This window comes from Typopeltis vanoorti, chromosome 17 (assembly GCF_054136105.1).
Source record: "Typopeltis vanoorti isolate ZY-2024b chromosome 17, IOZ_Tvanoo_1.0, whole genome shotgun sequence".
NCBI lineage: Eukaryota > Metazoa > Arthropoda > Arachnida > Uropygi > Thelyphonidae > Typopeltis > Typopeltis vanoorti.
This window is the reverse complement of record NC_143565.1, coordinates 67348445-67365102: the sequence shown is the minus strand read 5'-3', so window position 1 is coordinate 67365102 and position 16658 is coordinate 67348445. Positions and strand designations below refer to the sequence as shown.

The following is a 16658-nucleotide window of genomic DNA, read 5'->3' as shown; positions in this document are numbered from 1 at the left end:
GTTACTGAACAGAGTTACGATAGACAGATTTCAACTGGAAAATGTGGAACACTTCACATATCTTGGATGCCGCATGACTTGGACCCCAAAAAAGAGATAAAAATTAGAATAGCCAGAGTAACAACTATTTTAAAAGCCATGGACAAAATATGGAAGAGCTGAGCTATAAAGATGCAAACTAAACTGCGCATTTAGAAACCTGTATCTTCAGAAGCATGCTCTATGGATGTGAGGCCTGGGTACTCCTGAGAGAATCTGAAAGGAGGATATTGGCATTTGAAAGGAAATGCTATAGAAAGATCTTGAGAATAAGCTGGATACAAAAAGTGAACAATGAGGAAATCTACAAGCAAATACAACCAAAAGAAAACCTGATCCAGAAAATAATCAAAAGGAAACTATGTCTATTTGGCCAGATATGTAGAATGAATGATGAGAGAAAATTAAAAACATTGCTGTTTGGAATGATTGAAGGAAAGAACAAAAGAGGAAGACCAAACAGAGAACGGGGCGATGACATCATCAAATGGTGCGGAAACTCTATACACAAACTGAGTCATCTTGCACAAAATAGAGTGCAGTGGAAGAATCATATTAAGATGGCAGCAGATACCTACGGGCACTGGACCCATGGTTGTTGATGATGATGAACATAGTCCTAAATGCTATGCCACTAATGACATCTGTTTTCACTCCCTTAATCTTTCTCAGAACTCTCATATTTATGGTCTCCAGTCTTTGATCAACTGCTTTGTTTCTAAGCCAGCTCTCAGATCCATAAGCTAAAATTGATTTCAACATTGTCTTATATACAGCTATTTAGTGTTTTGACTAATTTCTCTCTTATTACATATAAATTTATTCAGTTGACTTCCTACCATACCAGCTTTATTGATTCTGTTGTCTATTTCCATATTTAATTTACCATCTTCAGTAAAAATTGTGTCTAAATAGCTGAAATGTTTTACTTGTTCTATAGGTCTCCATTCAGGATGCAGTTGATGCATTCAATGTTTCTGCCTACTTTGCAAACTTGTACTGGATTTATTCAGAAGTATAACATCACATTCATAAAATAAAGTGCTAAGATTAACATTGCCAATTTTGATATTAGATTTAATACCACTTTCCTTCATAATGTAACCAATGTAGTCAATGAATCTGCAGCATTTTAGAGGCTTCCCTACATAACATAACAAAAATCAAGGCATAATCCTACACGAAGTTTGGTCTGCTTTCTTTAAAAATCTAACTGTCGCAGACCTAGGATAAGATACAAGCAATGCTACAGAACATGACAGCAACAACAACTAGCATTATTCCAACATGTAGACAGTAATTAATTTAACGTTTTTATTCAGGTTATTTATTTATATGTATGAATTATGATGTTCTGATAACATCTGGATCTGGTAATAGCATCAGCAGATGTATCCATAACCAAGATATACATTCTCCTCCAATTCAAGAAAGTGATGGATGTAGTCTTGTTCGGGGAGGTTGAAAACCATGTGGAATTCTATGTTGTCAAGAAAGAGTTTGTGTTGAGTTACAAAGCTGTTAATCATAACAAACTCAGGGGGCAGTACCATGGCTTAGAAGCTACAAGGAAAGAATATCAGTAGTGCATGGGAAGTGGTCAGGAATTGTTTGAGAGAAGCTGTATCAGACTATGTACTCACAGTCAAGAGGATAAACCAAGTGGGAGTTAAGCTGATAAGTAAGGATAAAAAGCAAGAGTTGTAAAAAAAAAAAAAAAACATTGTGGAGGAATATAAAGAAAAAGGTGACAGCCTCATGAGCAGTAAGTGCAAGCAAGAAGGTTGACTAGTATGGTAAGAAAGGCCAAATCTAATTATGAGAGAAAATTAGCTAAGCAGACCAAAGTAAATGCACAAGAGTTTTTTCATTATGCAGCAAGTAAGAGGAAGAATATGGAAAGATAACTTTAATCAATGCTTATGGTAGATGGTGATGGAAGCAGAAGTGATCGCCAAGGGTGTATCATCCAAGTAAGGATTCTGCAGTTGCTCAGATGTGAAAAAGTCTGATGTGCGAACTGAGGTAGATGAACAGGAGGTGGTCAGCATATTAAAAATTATCAACATGAATTTAGTAGTGGGACTGGACAGCACGTGTACTATGTGAACGTGCAAGAAAACTGGTAGCATCTCTGACAAACTTGCTTAATCCAAGTCTCAGCTCTGGCAAGGTTCCAAGATAATGGGAAGAGGGCAGGCTCCAAGACAGAAGTAGCAAATTACAAACTAATTAATATCTCATGAGTAGTGGTTAAAGTACTGGAAAAGTAGGTGAAAGGTAAAATCCAGCAATGATGGATAGGAATACTCTATGGTGGGCAGCATGGTTTTGTAAAATGTAGGTCCTGCCTTAATAATTTACTCACATTTTATAATAGAGTGACAGCAGAATTAGATAAGAGAAATTACTACACTATGACACTACTGGACTTTGCAAGGACATTTGGCAGAATACTGCATGGAAGATTATTACGAAAGTTAGAGCAAATGAGAATGAATATGAAGTTAGTGGTATGGATGGGGTAGCTGACAGACAGACACAAACAAAAGAGTGTAGTACTGTATATGGGAAAATGAAATCTAGGAGAATGAGGATAACTAGGTGAAATGTCTCAAAGCTCTATACTAGGACAATTACTCTAATTTGTATATCAATGATATAGGAAATGATTTGGGGGGGGGGGGGTATTTATTTATCTACATCATCTTTAACAACTATTGTCTTATTTATAAGATAATAGTTGATAAAAATGATGTAGCTATCCTGTAGGATGATGATTTAAATAAACAGGCATTGTGGCCAAAGGATAATGGTCAATTCAACGTTACAAAATGTAAGGTTGAAAAGATTACATATTGTGTATCACACTAATTGGAACGGATTGTAAGAAAATGATGAAGCTAGAAACTTGGAGATAATGATGGACAGAAAGTTGAAGTTCAGAGAGCATATTTAAAAATAGCTCGAAGCATTACTTGGATGTTGATAAATACTCTAAAAAATAAAGATAGGAAAGTTATTAACCCTCTTTATAAGGCTATGGCTGCATCTTGACTACTTGCACAGATTTGGTCACCTGAGTTTCCTGGAGATGAGGTGGAGTGGATCCAGAGACAAGTGATCAAACTGGTGACAGGTGTGTGTGTGTGTGTGTGTGTGTGTGTGTGTGCAATGCTGCAAAGTTTAGTTGGTAGGCAGAAAAGAGAGAACATGATAGAAACTTATAAGTCATTAAAGGGATTCTATGAGATTGACACAAAAGAAATTTTTCAATACATGACTAATAGAGAGAGAGAGAACTAGGGGTTACCCTGGAAGTTGTAAAATAGTGTGGTTTGTAAGGCTGCAAAGACCAGACTTTTTGCTTGGAGGTGGTGAATGAGTGAAATGGCCTGACAGTGAATGAGTTTAAGCTGAAGTAATATTATCACTAAAATGATCTGATTAAAACCAAGTCTGTAAATTTAAGTAGTAGGTGAATTTCATTGTCTGATATGAGACCATAGTTTGAGGCCTAATATTGACTTGAAAAAAAAGTTCCATGTTAGGTCTTTCCAAGTTATTATTATTATGATAAGAATATCTCCATAGAATCAGAACATTCATTGTGGGTCTCCCCACAATGAATGTGGGGAGACCCACACTCTATGTATACAAGAGTGTGGGTCTCCCACAATGAATGTTCTGACTCTATGGGGATACTCTTATCATAATAATAATAACTTGGAATGTGGGTCTCCTACAATGAATGTTCTGACTCTATGGGGATACTCTTATCATAATAATAATAACTTGGAATGTGGGTCTCCTACAACGAATGTTCTGACTCTATGGAGATACTCTTATCATAATAATAATAACTTGGAAAGACTTAACATGGAACTTATTTTTCAAGTCAATATTAGGCCTCAAATAAACTGTGGTCTCATATCAGACAATGAAATTCACCTACTACCTAAATTTACAGACTTGGTTTTAATCAGATCATTTTAGTGATAATATTATTAAAAACAAAATTATGTGTACAGTACATATGCAAAGATGAGCTGTAGATTTGATAACAAATGAAGTAATCATAAGGAATATTATTATGAGATGTATAACACTGTGCATCTCAACATTTATAGCATTTCTTCATGGCTGTCTACATCCTATATTATCTTGAATGAATGAAACTAAAGCACAAAAAAAAGAGTAGACTTGCCAAGAATATAATAACAAGGCTAAAGTATAAAATAGGTCTTGCAAAGTTAAAAAAAAGGCAAAAAAGGTTTGACTTCAAACTAGAAAATCATATAATAAATATATATCTCTGCATACCTGAAAGTGTCTGCTCAACTCCTCCAAGTAACTGATCATCTTCTTCTACAGAACCCTCTTTGGATTTCTTGTAATTGCCAATTTCCCCACAGTATAAAGCCAGACACAACTGAAGCAATCTAACAAACATTGGAAGCTGCTGATCAGTAATGGAAAAGTCTAGACGGTCACAAAGCACATGAACTCTACTTACAGATGCAAATTTCGAGTGTGGAGTTTCATAAGCTGTATAGAGACGCCATACCGTTGAACATCGATACAGTAACGGATCTTGATACGTCTCAATCTTTCCACTGCCATCTCTCTATATAGTAGCAAAAATAAAACAATCGCTTTGTGATATTTTTGTGCAAATAAATTTCATCATATTATTAAATGCATATTGAATGTTTTTTTAGTACAAAGTTAATCATGCAATGAACAATCAATTAGAAATCATTATTTAATAAGATGTGCTTAATAAAATGTCATCCTGGTAATACTGTATTTATCTGACTGAATATTAAAAGCTAAATCTGTAATTACCACTAATGCATTTTGTGGTAATTTTGCTCTACTCTGAAATTATGAAAGGGACTGAAAAGGGTATGAATTAAGAAATCCAAACTTATATTCTTCGAAAAGAAAATGGAGAATCATTTAAAACAAAACGATAGTGAGATGAGTTCAATAACATAAAGTCAAACAAACATGAAACAAACAACTTTGAAATCTAAAGTTAATAAATTTGAAGCTAATGACTTTTTTATATGGTAATCCCATACATGAGAAGGTGTTCAACCTATAATACCTTAGTACCATTGACAGGCAGAGAGTTTCAGAGAAAAAGAAACCTGAACATTGCATTCGAACTTATTTAATACATGTAGGACCTCCTTTAGCCTGAATTACAGCACACATGTGGTTTGGAATAGATTCTGCAAGGTGTTGAACTGCATCTATATCTACAATATACCAGGCATTCACCAGACCATCCTTTAACTGGCTCATATTTGACGGAACAGGACTTTGTTTGCAGATGTTTTTCTCACATATTCAGTATATTCTCAATGGGATTCAAATCTGGGCTTTGTGGTGACCAGGGAAGATGGTAAAAGCCGCTATCATGTTCACTCATTCAGTGAGCATGATAGCGGCTCACTCATTGATGAACAATCAATCAATATTGCAGAATGGACTTGATCAGCAACAATGTTATGTTCAGATGTTCCTTGGAGGAACCCGATCTTCCAACAATATCAGGGGATTCGTTCTGTACCAACAGTATGTAACATGAAACCATAAAAACACCTTCATAATACTGAACTGTGTTTACAAGACAAGCTGGGTTCATTGATTCATGGGCATCCACCAAACTCTCTGCCTACCACTGGCAGAACAAGGTGTATTGTATCATGACTCATCAATCATGACTTTTTTCCATTCTTCCGGTGTCCAGTCACGATATTCCTGACATCACTGTAGATGAACTTTCCAGTTCTTCCAAAAATCAGCAGTTTCTGAATAGGTATGCAACTGCCAATGCCGATTCTCTTTGATTCACTGTACATAGTTCTGTAAGATATAGGTTGGGAACAGCCTTCATTAAATACTTCAATCAATTATTGCACACAGGAAGTTCTGGTTGTCTTCAAGTCTTCTCAAATGATGGCAATCTTGATCCTGACAGACTATCTCAGGACCACAGTTACACCTCGTAGACAAGCAATGTAGGTTATTTTTCTGCTGATTAAACATCCAGGATATCTCACGTTTGAGAAACCAGGTCAGCTCTGCTGTTTTGCTGTTTCCTATATCATTGCTCCAATCAGATGGGCACCCACAATAAGCTCTTTATTGAACTCCAAAAGATCCTTTGATTTTCCTATTGTGATAAACACTATTAATGATTACTGACTAGCAGCATTCTTAAATAGTTGCCTAGAACATGTGGTGGTGTAAATTACCAGGTTCTTTGCATATACATTGGGCTGATTGGCCAAGTGGATAGCATACCTGTTCTCCAACAAATAGTATATGCCCAACACCATGAAACCACCTCATGAAACAGAACCTTGAGTTATGTTTATAAGGCAAAGTTTAAAACCTCAATCTACCATATCATCTTTCTCCAACAGCTGTTCTGTTGTCATAGTCATAACATAACAAATGATAACCTTTAACATTTTTCTTTCTATATGAAAGACTTCATAAATATCTGTTATCCAGCTTATCTATTTATTTTCATAAATAAGGCTTGTCTTAAAAAAAAAAAAAAAGGTCTTTGCATACATATACCTGCATAAAGGTTTCTAATTCAGTGTATGTAACAAACAATATATTATTTTGGGGGGGGGATGTGATTTTATCATGATATAAATTCATTAACAAACGAAACTAGTAATTATAAAGACAAAAATTAAAATTGGCACAAGTTAATTAAATACTGTACTACAGCTTAGTAAGTTATCAATATAGTATTATGCTAAGCTTATTTTCACAGCTCATAATATGCTTTAGCTTTGAGTACTTCAATACTTGAACATTTTACATAATGAAAATACTTTTTAATACTGTTATTTAAAAAATTATTTATGTTGAAAAGACGAATCCAAGTGTCAAAAATGAGTCTGGCTCCATAATTTTTATTATTTCTCTTCATAACATTTAGTTTTTAATACACTGCTTATAACAATATTTATATAAAGTAGACTGATGATACCTTGAGTGAGTAAAATTTTTTTGTTGCTAGTAGATTTAAGTTACATTTCAGGAATCCAAATGATAATACTAATTATTTCTTTTTCAATCATATGCATAAACATAAATGTATAGTTTCTTCACAACTAGTCTACTTGTAATAGATGTCTACTTCACATCAACTGCCTTAGTATCCCATAATACAAATAACATTATGAGACAGGTCACTATCTGCTATCCATACCATCCTCAACCATTATTGATATCTCATCAGTGGGAATTAAACCTAAGGTTAAATCAATGCAGAAGTCATATATTTTCCATATATAATTTAGGTGGGAGATGACTTTTATCGACAGGTGTGAGACCACAGCCCCAAATCTTCATATAAATATATTATATTTATATGAAGATATTATTTCTTCCAAAAGTGTTGGTTCTTTCAAGATGCACTCATAAAAGTCAATACAGGAAATATCAAAGTGTGTCTTGATCACAATTATTGCTTCCAGTCTTGGTGTTAAAGCAGTTTTTTTCATCAAACCACAAAGAACTCATGAGAGAAAAAATTCTCTCTACAGCTGCATTTGTTCCTGGGATTGCCATAACAAATGCAACAACTGGCAGTATATTTTTGTAGTAGACGTTTTTTTTCTTGGAGCACCTTAAACATGTCACACCGCTTTCTGTCCACTTCAGCGTTTGTGTCCTTTCATTCTTCCATCTTGAAGTTCACAACATTATTTATATGGCTGACTTCATCAAATAATTCATCCTCATCAACAATATTGAATATTTTGCTGTCAACATCACTGATTGCTTTTAGGTTGCTTGCAACTTCAGCCCAAGTTAGTGAAGTTTGCAACTTAATCCAGTGAAATGCTTTCGATGGCTGGAAATGATAAATCCATTTACTTAAATATGCAAGGAAAGTATCATAAAATAAATCTGCAGTGTCTAAAAATTCTTTTTCATCAAAGACACCCTCATCTTTGAACTCTGAAATAATTGATGACATTTTAAATGTTTGAAAGTTCTCAGCTTTTCTATTTGTAATTTTCTGTCTGAGCAATTCCAATTCTTCTACCACTTCAGTTGCTGAAATATTTTCCCTTTCTATTTTTTGTTATTGTTGCTGAGAATATTTTCAGCTGGCTTTGCATGAAATGGAGCCAAAGTATTGATTGTTGGTTACTGAAAAATGATTTCAACAATGTAGGGCATTTATCTTGTGATAAAAAGTAAGATCTGAGTCCATCATACATGTCAATAATCCTATTCACAGCTGGTAGTAATGATAACTATCTTGTTTGTACACTACCTAGAACACTTGTATTCAATTTTTGCAAATGTGCAGAAATTCTTCAATTCCTCTACTCTCATGGTGTAAATGTGGAAATACTGAAATATTTGATTTACAATTGTTTCAATATCAATAGGCAAAATATCAGCACTTGTCTGTACACAAGAACAACACGAGCAACACAGCCAATAGCATGAATGTTCATTTTTAACCCTTTGTTGAGTCTTGAAAATACATTGTTGGAATCACCTCATTTGTATCCACCAAAGTTGGTGTTGCCGCTAACTGCAAAAAATGCAATAATTTTCTCAGTCAGCTGCTGTTTCTGCAAAATATCCAATATATGATTTGCAAGAACAGTTCTGCTGTTTCTCCTGTTATGTTCTGAAAATCTATCACTTTAACCTGAATACCTTTATTTGGGATGAAGTACCTAACAAGGACAGGCACCAACTTCAAATCTCTGTGGTTTGATGTGTCTACCATAACTGACACATATTTGGCTTGTTTCAATTCAATTGCTATTTCTTGCATTGCGTAAGGTGCCAGGACCTTCACTAAAATTGATTGGCACTTTGTTCGCCCACATGTAAATTTCTTTTGAAATAAACTTCTCACTTTTGCGGAGGTGCAGTTCATTGACCTCAAAGAGAAGTTATGTTTCGCTGCATGAAACGCAAACAAATTTTCTTAAGCTGTGTTACATCTTGAATGAAGAACTTTAAAAAAGAAACAATTCATTCAGGATTTAACAAGCCAGAAAAATCAGCTGAGAGTAAAAAACTAGTACCCCAGCAGAAAAAGTAAAGTACTAACTGTAAATAGAAATAGAATTACCTCCTTGTAGTAGAATTGTAATACCATGTAAAGAACTTTGTGTATAAATTAGTATTATATGAATGCATCATGTATACAATGAATGGGTAAATTAGATGTAAACAACAGTCCAAAGGTCACGGGAAGGCCTGAGGCATTGGCAATCTTGGAAATCGACGCACATTCGTTTCCCAAAAGATGCTGCTAGAGATCTCGCGATGTGCCGAAATCCCCGTGGACGAAGAAAGTAGCGGGTGGGAAAAGGATTGCATAAAGTAAGAGGGCGCTATCACAGCTAGTAACAGGGTGCTAAAAAGGGGGAAAGTGAAGGGACAATAAAAAGGGTTTGCACCCCTTTCTCAAGGCCTTTTTTTCGCTTATTTTGCTGGATGATGATTCGACTTCTCCCGTGAACCAGTAGTTCCTGATGGTGTATGTTGGCGATAGTATGATATTGGACGGTGCGCCTTTCCCTTCGATGTCTGAATTTCTGCCAGTACTAAAGCACAAGATGTCGGCATATGCTGTCTTCGCTCCTTCGCTGAAAATTCCGACAGAATAATATCGCACACGTATACTATGAACCAGCAGTAGAAACGAGGATGGCCTGAAACAGATCAAGAATAGACGAGGGAAAAACACCAGGTGCAGAGCATAGCTTATTCTGATGATCATAGTGACCCACCACGTGGATGCAGGCTTTGGAAGTATCGAGAGGTAATTCAAACAAAGAAGGACAGTTCAGATGGACCTGGGGATCCTGCCCCAAGAAATGGTAAAGTACAGATTTTGTTGTATAATTACCCAGTCAGTAAAAGGGAAAGATCATTGTAGTGTAATAATTGAGTATGGACAGTATTTAAGAACTTTTAGTGATTATTTAGCAGTGGCTAATGTCCATAAAATAAATTGTCTGGAATGATCATAGATGATCATTTGCATGATCGTTAGCAGGGGTGTTAGAGCTGGGTTCTTTACTTTTAGAGTGGTAAATGAGTGGAATAAGCTGCCAGAGTCTGTTGTGGGTGCTATGACAGTGAGCGAGTTCAAGGAAAGGTATGATAGATGCTGTGAGAATGTTGAACAGTTGTGTGAACATGATGTTTAGGGCCTCCCTCGATGAGTCTAAGGACTCCCTGGAGTAGCCCGTAGTAATAATAATAATAATAATAATAATAATAATGATTGTGACTAGTTTAATGTGCAAGACTAACATAGTAGGTAGAATATTGATTAGAAGTGTATAATGTGTATATTATATGTGTTTAATCTCTAACTTAAAAGAAAGATTTATTGTTCATGCATTAGAGTATTAATCAGTTTGATACAGTTTGATTTAGCATGTCATTGAACAAACTGAAAGTGAGATTGATCTAAGTGTATATGTCTTTGGATTCCAATAAATATGTTTTTTTTTCTTCTATACCTGAGTTTTGCCTGTGATATGAATCAAAACTACCACTCATTAATCTGAACCATAGCAGGGGGGGGGGGGGGGAATTGAAAGAAAGGTATAACATGTTGTTATAGAGGTTACGACTGCAAACCAGAATTTACTTAGCTACAGTAAAGCGTTTAATTTATGAGTTTAAGCAGTAAATTTATTCACCTATGTGCACCAAAAGTCTGGAAAAGTCTCCGTGAATAAGAGTCCCCTCTATTCTAAGATATTGGCTGGCGTAGCTTTAAAAAATAAATTTGTCAATATCTGAAGAGGAGACGGCCCCAGAAAGAAATTAGAGGATTCGTTTCTTTTAGCAAGGAATAACCTTTAACAGTCAGGGTAAGCACGTGAATAAAATTAGGAATCGGCCAGAGATATAGAATTTACTTTCCTTATAGAATGAACATGTAAGAAATGATACAGATATTAGAGTCAGGGAAATTTTGTAAGTCTTATAGTCATTGTAGAGAGGTAAATTCATAAGGGAAGTAAATTATTATAGGAAAAGAAAGTAACGACAATATTTAACAGCTGCAAGACATTTACTTTCATCAGTTAATTTCTCTTTTGAATTTGTTGTGAAAAATTATGTAACATCTTGACTTGAACTGTGAGCAGATGCTGCCAATTTGTTTTTGTTTCATCAAATGCTGTTTTATATCAGAACGGCTTTCATATTCAACTGAAAAAACTGAATGACACACAGTACATTGCAACTTGTTTGTTGTTTCGTCGTCTTTCAAGAAAGGATATTCTTCTTCTCAATCAAGAGTGAAACTACACTTCCTTATTGGCATGATAAAATCTGGATGAAAAAATCACCACTCACAATATATACTCGCTTTAACTTTCACAATTACTAACAGACCGGCATAAGAACCACAAAACAATGGTATGGTAGACAAAGTAACCTTGTTACCTCCTGGATGCAGCAGTGCTGCAACTGGTTACAGCATTTTCGTCCTATCGCAGAGAGAGAGAGAGGGTGCATTCATAACGGTTGATAATCATCATATCATGCATGTTTTCGATCTCAAGCTATCATGTCACCAGCAGAGACATTATCCTTTCCATATTTGAACATACAAGAATGAAGTCATGCCACAAATTCAAAAAAGGGATAAATGGGACTAAAGTTAATAAGAAGGGACAATTAGTGTCCCATTAAGGTTCTGTTGGGACAACGGGACCAGAGTTTAAAAAAGGGACATCTGGTCACCCTATATTAAAGCCTTGTAAATTGGCAAATAATTATTTTTTCCTTATAAGATGGTGATCTCTTCAGTAGTGCAGTTATCTGATGCAATGACTTAACTACCTTAACAATGTGGTAACTAAACTTATCACTAAAACCCTCAAGTCTCTAGCTTCACTGTCTAGTTGCAGCAAATTCTCATTAATTAATATGATACTCTGCCCACGATGTTCTTCATCAATAATGCATAATATTACATTTACAAATGCTAAACTGACAGTTATTAACATTTACTTATACAATTAGTTGTATAAGTAAATGTTAATAACTGTCATTGAGACTTGACATTGTCAAGTCTCAATGGAATCCAGGAATGCGTTAGCTCTGCTAACGCATTCCTGGATGCTGACAATGTCAAGTCTCAATATTTACATTAATATTTCATTAATGTAAATATTGAAAAGTGTTGGAGACAGAGGACATCCCTGTCTTACTCCTTGGTTAACCACCTGAGATTAGCTCTGCTAACGCATTCCTGGATGTTGAGAATGTCAAGTTCTTTCCTAATATCCTCGTTTTTAATATGATACTGCCATTGATGCCATCTGTTCACGCCTATAATCTTTCTCAGGACTCTCATATCTGGGGTCTCTAGTCTTTGGTCAAGTGTTTTACTTCTGACCCAGCTCTCAGATCCATAAGTTAAAACTGGTTTGAATATTGTATACAGCTAATTTAGTATGGGTAGGGGTAGTAAATCAAATATGTTCCTTATCACTCACCTGAAATTAATATACCTGCAAAGAACTGAATACCACTACACAGTCCATCCTCAATATCATTATGATATAATTTAAATAACAATGGTCTAAAATGCACCACTGTCAGTCCATCTCTCAGGCTCAGCTTGCTTTCTGATAACTTTTTCCCCCATTTTTAATAATTTTATGCATATTTTTTATGTTTTTATTTATTTTTAAAATAGGCCAGAAATCCTGCTCTAAACATGGAACTTTTTCAAGCCACTTCAGGCCTCCAATATGCAGAGAGGTAGTCTCACACTAGGTGATGAAGTTCATCTTCAACCTAAAGACAATCGCAAACATCCATGTCTACAGCAGGATTTGAACTCACAACCTAGGTTGGGGAGTGGATATGCTGACAACTCGGCCACCAGGACAGCATTTAATTTTAACAAATTGAACAGATATAATGTAAATAATGTTGATTATATAATAGATATAATCAACTAAATTAATGCTGTAATGTTAATAAAATATCAGTATTTGTTATTAAACATGTCATTTTATTTTTATCATAAAATATTCAAATACAGTGGTATCTCGCTAATCCGAACTAATAAACACCATGCTCGTTCGGATTAACGAAAAGTTCGGATTAGCGAATTTTCGCCCAAGAGAGAACAATAACTAGCGTTTAAGACAAAACTAATCAGATTCTAATGGTACATCAATTCATCATCATCATCATCAACAAATTCCTGCCATGTACCCTCAAGGGATGTACAGGATATGATAGTACTACATGAAAAAAATTACATCATTACTAACTTCCTATCTACAATTTTCCTCCAAATCAGTCTGTTACTTGTCAAGACTCCAACATTATCAGATCTTATATTTCTATCATCTAAGGCACTTTGTATCGTATCAACTATATCTTGGTCTTCCTCTGGGTCGTTTTGCTGCCAACCTGGCAGAGAACACTTGTTTTGCTAATCTTTCTTCGCCCATTCTGTTTAAGTGACCATACCACCTGAGATTAGCTCTGCTAACGCATTCCTGGATGCTGACAATGTCAAATCTCAATATTTACATTAATATTTCATTAATGTAAATATTGAAAAGTGTTGGAGACAGAGGACATCCCTGTCTTACTCCTTGGTTTACCACCTGAGATTAGCTCTGCTAACACATTCCTGGATGTTGAGAATGTCAAGTTCTTTCCTAATATCCTCGTTTTTAATATGATACTGCCATTGATGCCATCTGTTCACGCCTATAATCTTTCTCAGGACTCTCATATCTGGGGTCTCTAGTCTTTGGTCAAGTGTTTTACTTCTGACCCAGCTCTCAGATCCATAAGTTAAAACTGGTGTGAACATTGTATACAGCTAATTTAGTATTCCGACTAATTTCTCTCTTATTCCATATGAATTTATTCAATTGACTTCCTATCATACCAGCTTTGTTGATTCTGTTGTCTATTTCCCTATTTAATTTACCATCTTCACCTAAAAATCGTGCCTAAGTAGCTGAAATGTTTTACTTGTTCCACAGGTTCTCCATTCACAACACAGTTGACATTTTCAATGATTCTGGCTATTTTCATTGTCTTTGTCTTTTTATTGCTGACCTTCATACCATATCTATTACAACAGCTATTCAATTTAGTCAGAGAATCTTGCAGACTTGTAGGGGATTTATTAAGAAGTATAACATCATCCGCATAAAGCAAAGAGCTGACATTAACATCTCCAATTTTGATATCAGGTTTAATACCACATTCCTTCATAATGTGATCCATATAGATAACGAATAACAGAGGGGATAATGTACATCCTTGTCTCACACCAGATTTAACATTAAACCATCTTCCTGTACTTCCTTCAATTCTAACTGCTGACTTACAACTCAAATAAAGACTAAGTATTGCTTGATATAATGCTCCATTGACACCATATAACTGCAGCGTATTGAATAGCTTCTCTCTTGACACCTTGTCATATGCCTTTTCCAAATCAACAAAACTTAAATACAGATCTTTGTTGTATTCCCATGCTTTCTCGACTATTTGATGTAAAGTGAAGATCTGATCCTGACAGCCTCTATTTGGCCTGAATCCAGCTTGTTCTTCACCAAGCTTTTCTTCCACAATTCTTCTCAACCGTTTCTCAAGTATACTTGCATAGATCTTGCCAGGAACACTCAGTAGGGAAATACCTCTGTAATTCTCACATTCAGTTTTATTTCCCTTTTTATATATGGGTACTATGAGAGCTCTACTCCAATCATCGGGAATTTGTCCCTCTGTCCAGGCTTTCTGAACTATGCAGTGCAGCCACTGTAAGACTTTTATACCACCATACTTCAGCATTTCTGGTCGAATATCATCTACTCCTGCTGCCTTTCCACATTTCAAGCCTTTGTCTTTTTCTACTTCAAGTATGGATATGTATTCCTGACTGCATGCCTGGTCAGTGTTTTTTATCACTGTGCTGTCATCACTGCTTGTTTCATTTAGCAGTTTTTCAAAGTAATTACTCCATACTTCAAGGATATCTTTTTCTCCTGTTTTCATGTCACCTTTATCATCTCTAACTCCTTTTACAGCACTCTTTCCTCCATTCCTAAGCTTCTTCAACAACCTCCAGAATATTTTGCCACCTTCTTGATATTTATTTTCTATATTCTTGCCAAAGTCCTCCCATGACTTTTGTTTAGCTAGTTTTACACACTGTTTAGCTTTCTTACATTTGTTTCTGTATTCTGTAAGCGTAAAAGCTGATTTATTTGCCAAGAACTTTTGATATGATTTCTTCTTTTCCTTCACTGCCTCTTTAACTTCCTGTGTCCACCAGGGAGTTCTGATTTTTTTATCCTTGCACACAACCTCACCACATGCCTCTCTGGCAGAATCAATCAATGTTTTCTTCAGAGTTTGCCACTGAATCTCCAAGGTTTGATTCCTGTTCTCAAACTTTTTCATTTTCTTTTCAATAATCTTTCTGTATGTTAGTCTACAGTTCACATCTGAGAGCTGCTCAACTTTTATTCGCTTTAAAACTTTCTTACATGTTATTCTTTTCAATATGAAATTCAATTTTATCCTGCTCAAGACTAAATAGTGATCACTTCCAATTTCAAATCCTCTGTACACTCTGGTGTCCTGCACCAGGGAGAAAACATCACTATCAACAATAACATAGTCAATGAGACTTTTCTTATTCCTAGCCTCTTCTCTCCATGTGAATTTGTGCACATTTTTATGTTGGAACATGGTGTTAGTAATAACCAGTCCATGTCCTGAGCAGAAATCCAACAGATATTTGCCATTATTATTAGCTTTGCTCTTTTCTCCAAATTTTCCTAAAATATTTTTGTATGTCTCACAATCATTTCCTTTTTCATTGTGTCAGTTGCTTTTTCTAAAGACTCAAAAAATTTCTCCACTTCTACCTTAGTAGAACCTTCTGTGGGACCATAGGCACAAATAAGTCTCATTGTCCAGTTCCCCATTCTCATATTTGCCCACATTACTCTACTTGAGACTGACTGCCATTCAAGAAGATTAGCCTCGTATTTTGTGTTGAATACTATGGCTACTCCTTCTTTTCCTTGATTGTCATTGCCTGAATATAACATTTTGTATTTATTGCTCAGAAAGATCTCACCAGTTTTGGTCTTTTTTGTTTCAGTCACCCCTATTATGTCGATCTGGTTCTTATCTAATTCCTCAGCTAGCTCCATTTCTTTGCCATTCAGGCTTCTTACGTTGATAGTACCGATCTTTAACTCTGGTGATGTTGAGTTGGGGTTTGTTTTCAGATTTGTTCCAGTAGCTGCCTTTTTGCTGTTCACCCTGGTTCCCTGGCGAAAACAACGGGGGCCTTGTTTAACCGGGCGACGCCCCAGCTGGCATGAAATTTTGTCATGTTGTACCATCATTTTTTATTTTGGTTTAACCAATAAGAATACAATTTGGTCGGCTAAATCCCAAATTGCCAGCCCATCCTTGTTCGTTCAGTATCAAAGTAGATACCCAACAGGGTGCACCACGAGAAGGTGAGGATTGGACATTAGGTCAGAAACCCTGGTCGGTTCTCCGCATTCCTTTAA

General features: G+C 35.6%; 1 protein-coding gene across 1 annotated transcript in view; it reads right to left on the bottom strand.

Annotated features, from left to right (window-relative positions):
• Vps13B (vacuolar protein sorting 13B) overlaps positions 1-16658 on the bottom strand; it is a 1316993-nt gene that overhangs the window by 1283897 nt on the left and 16438 nt on the right. The window contains exon 3 of the mRNA XM_090406926.1: positions 4363-4666. Within this exon, the coding sequence (XP_090263052.1) occupies positions 4363-4666 (304 nt within the window). The remainder of the gene's footprint in view (positions 1-4362; positions 4667-16658) is intronic.